This window comes from Pelobates fuscus, chromosome 1 (assembly GCF_036172605.1).
Source record: "Pelobates fuscus isolate aPelFus1 chromosome 1, aPelFus1.pri, whole genome shotgun sequence".
In the NCBI taxonomy this organism is placed as follows: Eukaryota; Metazoa; Chordata; class Amphibia; order Anura; family Pelobatidae; genus Pelobates; species Pelobates fuscus.
The window spans coordinates 86,579,467-86,589,676 of record NC_086317.1 but is presented as its reverse complement, the minus strand read 5'-3'; the positions used below and the strand labels follow the sequence as shown (position 1 = coordinate 86,589,676).

The 10,210-nt window shown below is 40.2% G+C and overlaps 1 protein-coding gene across 2 annotated transcripts; it reads left to right on the top strand.

Annotated features, from left to right (window-relative positions):
- The first annotated feature begins 261 nt into the window (after window positions 1–261).
- Window positions 262–9,189, top strand: DHRS13 (dehydrogenase/reductase 13). 2 transcript variants are annotated; one of them, XM_063449974.1, is made up of 6 exons: window positions 262–373; window positions 557–697; window positions 1,777–1,895; window positions 2,922–3,045; window positions 6,716–7,027; window positions 8,812–9,189. In XM_063449974.1, exons 2-6 carry the CDS (start codon window positions 571–573, stop codon window positions 9,075–9,077), a joined length of 948 nt encoding a protein of 315 aa, XP_063306044.1. In that variant the 5' UTR covers window positions 262–373; window positions 557–570; the 3' UTR covers window positions 9,078–9,189. The 2 variants fall into 2 exon arrangements, with proteins under 2 accessions (XP_063306044.1, XP_063306045.1); XM_063449975.1 differs by having other exon boundaries at window positions 262–377.
- The last annotated feature ends 1,021 nt before the right edge of the window (window positions 9,190–10,210 follow it).

Below are 10,210 nucleotides of genomic sequence, written 5' to 3'. Positions count from 1 at the left end.
GGCCATTGATGGCAAAATTTCCTACTTTACATTTATTATAATTTATGTTTCCCTTGTTTAGAATATCATATAATATCATATATATAGGCAGATAGTTTCATAGCAGCATTAATTCGTTCAGAACACCTGTTACACGTCTGAAAACCTTCACCAGGACTTTAAGGAACACCAGAAAGAGATGGAATTTGTCAAAGCATGTCACCAGAAAAAAAAAATTGCAAACGCACTATGTTTGCCACCTAAGGGCCGCCGTAGTTAATCTGCTTTTAAAGCTGTTGTGTAATGCTCAAATTATTGTTGCAGGCTAGAAGGGCAGCGATAAGTTCTTTCCGGCTGGACTCTGCGTGCTTTGATCTGAGGATTCTAGAACGTTGCAAGTATCACTCTGATCTGAGTCTGATCGTTTATTAGAACTTTATAAGGAACATAATATTTATATACAAGTCTGTATTCTTACCACATAAACAAGCTCTAGATGGAACGCTCTCAGTCTTGTTTAGTGCAGTCACATAACCATCTGGCATCATTTTCTAATCCCTTTTTTTTTTTTTTCCAGAGCCTGCAGAAGCCATGGCTACCTTTCTCCTGGTGTTTGGGGTTTCAGTAGGTGCTTATATCCTCATCTACTATAACTTCATCAGAGGGAAGCAATGCAAGAGCAACGCCAGCCTCAAGGGGAAGACCGTCATAGTGACAGGTAAATCTTGGTTTCTCAAGTTGATATAAAAAATTCTATGTCTTAGTATTCTAGGTTTGTCATTTGCCCCTCCCTCCCCCCCCAAAAAAATCATTCGAATATACAAATACTTTTCACTGCATGTTTGCTGTACTGGATGCAACCAAATGTACTCTAAAATATATAAACAGAGCATTAAAAGCATGCAATAAAAATATCTCATTTAAAATAGGAGAAAAACAAAGCAGATTTAAGGTTCTGGAGTAAGTTGCTTAAAAAGCCTGCTATCACTATATTCACAGCCACATTCCCAGCTTTGTGAACTGGGCTATGTGCACAGACATAGAGCCATGTTCATTAACATTGTACATGCATACTGGTCACACTAGTTTGACAGTTGTTGAAGAATTCAATAGCCTCCCCTGCTCCAGGGAGAGATTATTTAAAACTACTTTTTGCAGATACCTCAGTTGTAAGACTCCAGGCAAAGAGCATGATATGTTCTGCAGTGGTTGAGGGATAGGATTAAAGCGGTTCGTGTTTTGTCATGCAGTCCCCGATCTTCCCTTGGCATGTTTTATTAGAATACAGACCTTGTACCTTGTCATTTCATTATCAGATTGATAAGTCCTGTCTCTATAGCTAGTCAATAAATTCAGATACGAGGATGATTCGGTGGACAGACTTAACATTATTTAAAAAAATGTTTTTTTATTTATATATATATATATATATATATATATACTTTATGCAAATAACACACAATTCTTATATTGATCGGGTAGTAGTTACCAGAACAATGTAGATGTTTGTATTATTAATCTGGTAAATCCTTTCTTTAATGAACCTCTTATCAGACTCTGCAATCCCCAAGACCAATCGTGTGATTTACTGCAAGAGTTTAATCGTAAATCTTATCCTGTAACCTATATAATTTCCAATTGGTAATGTATTTATTGACTAGTAATCACTATTCCGTCTGTTCTTATCGCTGGTTGTTATGAATTGTTAAGACTCCCATGCCCAGCAATGTGTTTGTATTCTGCAGTGCAGCGCAAAACGTAGGGCTTTATAAACTGTATCATGCTTGTGTCTTTTAGGAGCAAATATAGGCATTGGAAAAATGACCGCTCTTGACATGGCGAAGCGGGGAGCACGTGTCATAATGGCTTGCCGTGTTAAAGAAACCGCGGAGGCAGCTGCATATGATATACGAAGGGCAAGTTTACAACAAAAATATGTTTTGGGTTTTTTTTTGTAACATTGCATGCATCTACTAAAAAAATAAATAATAAATGGACACTCCAGGAGTTAAAAAAAAATTAACAAAACAAGGTTATTTAATGAGTTTAGATTTGAACCCTATGAATTCTGTTCCTTCTTCTGTTATATCAAATAAGCCCTCATTATATAAAAATAATTGATTATTGCCTTCAAGAAAAATAATCACATACATAAAGCTAGTGTTTGTTCATTAAATGACTGTGTACTCCTCGCTGTCTGTCTGTTTCATTTAGGAGGTATTTGTAGGAGCAGCCTTTTGCACGTTACGTGAACCATTTAGGGCCAATGGGTTGGGCTGTATGTAACTCTTCACAGCATGGGGTACACATGCAGACTCTTGTCCTATATAATCATCAAAGGGACTCTCTAGAGTTAACATGCCCCCCCCCCCCCTCCCCTTTATTGTATGTGCATGTCTGAGTTTGATATTATTATGCAGTGACTAAATATTTTTTTTTTAAATGTAAATTGTAAATATAACTGCAGTACCAATGCATTCAAAATTTTCCTGGGCAAGGATGAGGAATATGTATCAACAGGTCTAATTGGAGTACCCATACCTTTTTAGCATAGATCTAAAATGAAGATTTGTATCAGTAATAATGCCATGCACAGCTCACAAACCTTCACTGGATTCCCAGCCACACTGCTCTCTGTGTGTTTGCATTGATGGGTGTGAGAACAGGAATTTCTTACCCCGTTCAATGAAAAGCCAATGGTCAGCTCAGTTACTCATCCCGCAAAATACAGCAGGACTTGGAGGATAAAAGCTATTAAATGCATTTAAGATGTGTGGGTACCCAGAGTGTCTGTTTAAAAGAGGGACTTAGTATTTTGGATCAGAGTACTAGGGACTATAACAGGATAATGCTTAGTGTTAGGAATAATAGTCCAAATTACACATGAATATGTACATAGTGTTCCATAAGTAACATTCTCGTGTTATATGCATTGCTTACAGTTATCTGGGAACAATGAAGTGATCTTTATGCATCTTGATCTGGCCAGTCTTGATTCTGTCCGAGCATTCTGCAAAAACTTTCTTAGTTCTGAGCCTCGATTAGATATTCTTATTAACAATGCAGGTAAGACGGTTAGCTTCAAAATGTTGTGTATTCGGCAGGAGATGCAGCCAGTTGCATATAACATTAACTATTATATGTTTAATGACTAATATCCCTTTGACATTCTTAACAATTTATAGAACCAATACATTGATCTAATAAATGAACTAAGAATCACAGTGAAATGGCTTGATATAGTTGGTTTGTAATGAGTCCATGTCTCCCAGTGGCTCCTGATTACTTTGAACATTTTATGTTCGTGTCCATTAAATTATGGGGGGGCAGGGCCTGACTACAGAGCGAGCAGGACTCTCAAACGCTGAAAGAGCTCCTCGGCAAAAACTGAGAAATTGGCCCATAACCTGCTAATTTTCACAAATTACCAGCCGAATCTGAACCCTGAGTTCATCTGGGCACCACATGGACCGAACTCTGACTCTGCTGAGAGTTTTGTGGGACCTGACAACTCTTGCGGCCTGCTAACTAACCTGAAGCGGAGGATGCGGCCGGTCTCCCGCCTGTTTTACATATCGACGACTATCTGGGCCACGCTCCCGCCCCCCTCTGGGCCGGTGGGGGTTATTCCGTCCCCACAAAGTACCTGCCTGTGAACAACTCAGTGTGGGGGTGATAATCCGTACCAAGCATCTGAATCTACGACACACATGCTTGCAGCAAAGATGGCCGGCACACTGAGACCTGATTTCTGGGCCCCACTTACGTGGATCACATAGCAGAGGCCTTTGATTGCTTTTGGGCAAAATTCTGGGCTAAGCTCGCTGAACAGGCACAGAGATGGGCAATCGTGGATCCTTCTCGACAGCTCACGGCAACAATAGCACCAAAGCCTGCAAGACCAAAAGGCTGACCATACTTGAGGGACAGAGGAAGGCGCGGAGGTCCCCCCGACCCAGAAAACTCTGTCCTGCTACCAGCCAACACTTACCTGGAACTCTGTTCACACGAGTGGGTATGCCCACACACATCTTGGACTTGCATAGCGTGTACCCCACGGAGGCACAGGCTGCCGGTGAAAACTCTCAGTGATCCAGCCTAGACCACCCACAGTACTCACAAGTGAGACACAGACTGCCCTGGCAAACGTCTGAAGGGGAAGAAGCAAACAACACTCCCGGAGCAGAAAGCGTTCATCACTATCAACACGAACAGTGCACACTAAGGCACAGCTACGATCTAGCACTGGGATCCCAGACCTGCCGGAGATACTGAGGGAAACCCTGATCGTGGCATATGGCTTGGCCCTCCGACTCGCCTCGAGGCTCGAAGGCCTGCGGTATCTCTCCGGGTTGCAGGACCGTGTAATTCCCACGGACGGTATCGGCTGAATGGTGTGGCCATCCACCCCACCCTTTAACCATTGCATTTCTAGCGGAAATCAATTCTTGCTGCCCCTTGTTGAGTTTTTCGGGTACTCTACATATCACTTATCCTACTCTATTTAATTATAACCAGCAACTCTGAATCTCCTACAGGCATTGTATCCTACTGTGCTGTTTTTCCCATTGCATGCACCAATGCACATTCCTGTTCCTGTTAATTCGTTTATTCCTTATTTTACTTGGTCTTTACTCCTTAGTCACTCCTCCTATTAACACTGCAGCTCAAAATCTGGAGAATGTAACCTGAATCCACAACCACTCTAATGTGCTATTACTGAATGTGTGTCCGCTAAACCTGCTAAACACTACTATGCATCAATCACTGTATGACTTATACTGCACCTTCTAATTAGCAATTTGTATTGCTGATCTACCTACTAGTACAGCCATAACCGGTTTACCAGCCATACTTTGCACTCACCCGCACCTGGCAATATCTCAATGTTTGATGTCCTGCCTGAAAACTCCTTGGTTCACAGCCTGCGTTCAGTTAAATATGTACAGCCTGTCATTAAGTAAGTTTTAGAATAGTGACGCACTGTACGTGTAACCAGACTGCTGTTACATGACTCCATACTGATATATTTACCATTCTGTTTATTGTTCAGCTTGATTTTACTTTTAAAAATTATGCAATTACTTAATATACCATGTCAAAGCTACATCTAAAATGTAACATGAACTGCTTGCTAATACTGTTGTGGTATCGGAAGTCTATATGTAACCACATGCACAACAAAAATAAAGAATTTTATTCCAGAAGTTTGGTCCTTAAGGGGTTAAAGGGAATCATGACATGTCACACATGTCATGTGTCCTTAAGGGGTTAAACTTTTTTTTTTATTATTAAATTACTTGGATCTGTGCATATATAAACAGAAAAGCGAAAACTATATTGCTCATACGTACACTATAGGCAAGCAGAAATGTAAAGTTAATATTTTAGAGCAAAGTACAAAAAGATTCCTGTGCAGTGAATACAAATCACAGCAGCATTTTTTTTTTTTGAAGAATAAGTGCTGAACTTGTATGGCTAAATAAATTTATTTGAATATGAATTGCTTTTAAAAGCAAACCGAAACCCGGGAATTAAGCAATCACAGACTATTAGATGTTAGCTCGGCGTCAGGAGGCCAAGAAACTCAAAATTGTAATATGCACTTGAGAAAGAAACCTACCGTATGTAATATTTAATTTATGTGGTTGCTGTTATTGTGTCATGTTTAACTTTAAGTGTAAAGGTGAGGTAGGGATTTATAGCCCAAGTCTGGTCAAAGGCACAGGTCCAATGTGTGCCACAGGCAATCAGAATTGACATCTGTAATGCAGGAAATGTTGGCCACATCATACCTGTGCTTGCAATGTCTGCGTCAATATGGTTACTGTGCAATGCTAGTAATGCCTGTGCTTCCATCTACCAGGGTGACACAGAGTTACAGATAAGGGAAACACTCCGCAGACCTGATGACTCCTGAAGATTCCCATGCAGTGTGTTGTATATAAAGTTTGGAGCTTTATATTGGAAATCTACCTTCTTTGGTAGATTTATGATTCAACTATCCAAATACCCATATGCCTGCCAGTTCATCGGGAAAAAAAAATCAATGTCTCAAGATGGATCACCCACTTTAGGAGAGATTTGATTATCCAGTAGAATGGAAGACTGCCAGACTAAAGGCAGATCATATGCTGTCACAGACTGACTATGGAGCATTTAACTAGTAAATCCTTTCACAATGAAGACTATTGTGCAGGATTTCATGCGATCATTCATTAGTTTGGAGTGACCAATATTCTGACCAAATTCATTGTCCTAAAGTCACAAACCCATTTATTGAAATTTTTAGATGGAAAAACACGGAACACACAGTACAAAATAGTGAATTAAACCAGAGATCATACTGCAATATGCACTTCTAAATATTTAGTTTCAGATGGGAAACGAGAAACCTAAACCATTAAAGTACATTTTTATAGTCAGTGAGATAGAATTTGATCTGCTCTGCTTCTCTAGAGCTTAATGTACATAATTCAGATGCGTAATCTGAGCCTACAACATTACAATGCATGTTCATCTGGTTTGACCGTACTATTGGAGGCAATTTTTTTTCCAATATACATGATTATTTTACATATCCAGTTAGCACACAGGGGAATCTGCAGGTTATGATTAGCGGAGTTAAAAACATGAACAGGAGTCATCAGCCAAACTTCTCCCAATAACAACTTGTCATCCGTTTTAAATTAATTTTTCATTTCCACTTCTAATAGTTAAATTTTCCCTTTTATAGGTATTGAAGCCAAGGGACAGACCAAAGATGGGTTCAACTTGGTGTTTGGGGTCAATCACTTGGGTCATTTTCTCCTGACAAACCTGCTTCTGGACCGTTTAATGCTCTGCACCCCAAGCCGCATAGTAGTCTTGGCATCTGAAGCATATAAACATGGAAAGATAGACTTCAAAAATCTAAATTCACCTGCAGAAAGCTGGAAGCAAATATTAACGTCCTACTGTGACAGCAAGCTGGCCAATATACTGTTTGCCCGACACCTGAGTTACAGATTACAGGGTACTGGTGTTACATGCTACTCTGTGCATCCAGGTAAGCGCTAATGTGTAATGAAGGCATGCAAAAATCATGGTTGGACTTACTTTGAGTAGATGGGTAAATATTTTTTGGGGGTAAATGGTAAACAGATATGGAATAGAGCTAGTAGATGGGGAAAAATTAGATAGTGGCTAATGCCTTGGAGATGCAAAACAGAAGCAGTTTAAATGTAGCATGTCTGCATGTGAGAATGTAGGTAGTGACCTCAATCCTGACATTTAGCAGTCTCCCGCGATTTCGCCATATGTGTAACAAACGGAAGTGGTGATGAGTGGAAGATGAGAAAATAAGATCAAAGGATAATTATGGGAAACAAAGTCCTTAAATGAATCTGGATGGTAAACGAGTATGGATTGTGAGAGGGGAAGTGGAGCGAAGTGGAGCGTGTGAGCGATTTTAGGAAAAAAAGAATAATCGTAAATTTCTGAGACTGAGAGATGGGGAATGTTGATTGAAGACTACCTGAGATGGATAACCTATCAAGGGAGAGATGGTGGAGAATTGAAAATGAATATGGAGGAAGAGTGAAATATAGGGATAAAACCTCTATGCAAAGGAGGTGATCTTTTGGGATTTAGATGAATGCATGGAGATTAGAAAACTAGAAAGGAAATTAGAAAGGGCCAGGTAAATGGTAGATATCTAATGTAGAGATGCAAAACAGACATGGATGAAAGAAGAGATGTTGCTAACATCCAGGAGGGAGCAGCAGATTGGGGTAGAACGAGGTTAACTTAAAATAAAGGAGAGGAGATGGTGAAAAGAAATAAAATAGACTATGGCAAGACGTAATACCTACACAGGTATAGAGGTATAGTATGAATGTTTGATGTCCTGTTCTGGGAACTATCTTTTTTTTTTTTTTTTTTTTAAAGCGCCAACATATTCATCAGCGCTGTACAGTAGTAGAACTAACAGACAAGTTCAACAAGACAAGTTGGACATAACAGGAACAGAAGGTGCAGAAGGGCCCTGCTAAATTAAACTGTAAAAGGTGCATTACCCTCCTCAGGACTGGTAAACGAGGGAAGAGCTGCTGCATTATCAAATGTCAGCAGACCCCACAGTACCTTAAATTTAAGGTACTGTGGGGTCTGCTGACATTTGATAATTTTCAGTGTAGAACACTAGGAGCATTGAGGAATAAACTGATTAGGCATTCCAGTCCGCTAATGTACTTTGGATAGGTGTCAGAATAATAATGTGTAAACTCTGTAATCACACCTCCTTTTTATAATGACTATATTATAAATCTGATATTTATATGTAAATAACACTATTGCTGTTACTGCCAGTAACTCTGGCTGTGAGGCATGATAAAGGAGGGCCTGAGTAGGAAGCCACATTTCTGAGGGCTGGCAGGAAGAAAAAAAAAACAAAAAACATCATTCTGCTTTTGGCCTGCCGCCACAGATTCGACAAGCCTGCTTTAGACAATAAGCGCACTCTGTGGAATTATGTCAGAATTGTTTCTCTGTGTGTTTAGTAAAAAGAGATTGCAGTTCATAGAATGCATACCCATACTAAATCCATGCAGCAAATGACTAACCAGCTCAGGAATTCATTCTCAAACTATTCTTGAAATAAGTAAATGGGCTCGGTGTTTACAAAACTTGCTGGTTCCTTTTTTTCTCTCCATGTGCAGGAAGCAGGAGGTTAATAAACGTCTAAGTCAGCAATGCATTCAGTTTGGCTACTCTGGCTTTAAATTTTAAATTTACTTTAATTTCTCACCCTAGTAAATAACCCTATAAATCTTCGTCCTTTTCCTTTTGCAGGTGTGGTGCTCACTAATTTGGGGCGCAGTTTTCCATATTGGTTAAAGGTAGTGCTATTTCCACTTGCCTGGCTCCTTCTTCGAACCACTACAGATGGCGCCCAGACATCCATCTACTGTGCTGTACAAGAAGGAATAGAAAAGTACAGTGGTGGCTACTTCAACAATTGCACGTTTACTACAGTTAAACCTCATGCCCGGGATGATGGTGTGGCCAAAAAGTTATGGGAAGTTAGTGAAGAACTCACCGGATTAGCAGCAGAATAGCTCATGAGTTCAACTGTGATCACTGCAGGTTGACAGCAAGTCACATCATCCTTTTTTAGAAGTGTGAACTGTAGTCAGCAGTGACTGAGGAGTCACAGATTGTTCTTGGCAATTTTTTTTTTTTTGTTTGTTTTATTCTTAACTATGTATCTGATTCATTTCCAAACTAATATCCATGTGTGAGGTTGATTTTTACCATGTCAGTCTTTAAATGGAATGTAGAAAGAATATTAGGCCACCCAGGCTTGTTTATTACATCTATGGTTGCCACAGCTGTAATTGTCTATTGATTTATTGGTGGGGGTCAGAACTATTAATTCACATTTTGTGTTATACAAGAGAGAGCGTTAAAGTAGTTGTTGTCTACAATGCCCTGACTTTTAAGAGTTGGTTACCTGGCAGTAGTGTGTTTTTTGTTATCATCAACTTACTGATCATGTACATCTTGGCCCTCATCTAGAATTAGCACTGTAAGGTCTAGAAAAGTGCTAAGGAACAGGAGTAATAACGATATTAAAGGACCAATCTTGAAGCACCATTCAAAATCCATATTGCAAAGTCCTATATTTATTCCATAAAAACATTCTCCTCAAAGTGATGGGGCTTATCCTGTGCTGTGTCAAAAAATATAGCTATAGAGCTTAACCCCTTAAGGACACATGACATGTGTGACATGTCATGATTCCCTTTTATTCCAGAACCTTGGTCCTTAAGGGGTTAAAGGGATTCTCCAGTGCCAGGAAATCCTATTTGTTTTCCTGGCACTGCAGGACCCTACAGTGCCCCTCTCCCTCCCACCCCCATCACAAGTTGCTGAAGGGGTTAAAGCCCCTTCAGTGACTTGCCGATGTCCCTCGGCGCTGGGTCAGGCTCTGCCTACTCTCCTCGCGGCTATGGTCGTGCACGCGCATTAGACCTCCCCCTAGGAAAGCATTATTCAATACTTTCCTATTGAGATTTCAGCGATGCTGGAGGTTTTCACACAGCGTGAGGACGTCCAGCGTCGTATAACACACTTTTTGTGTTCTACGAACATGGAAGTCCCTCTAGTGGCTGTCTGATATGAAAACTGCAATAATTACACTTGCAGGGTTAAGGGTAGTGGGAGTTCTCACCCAGACCACTCCAATGGG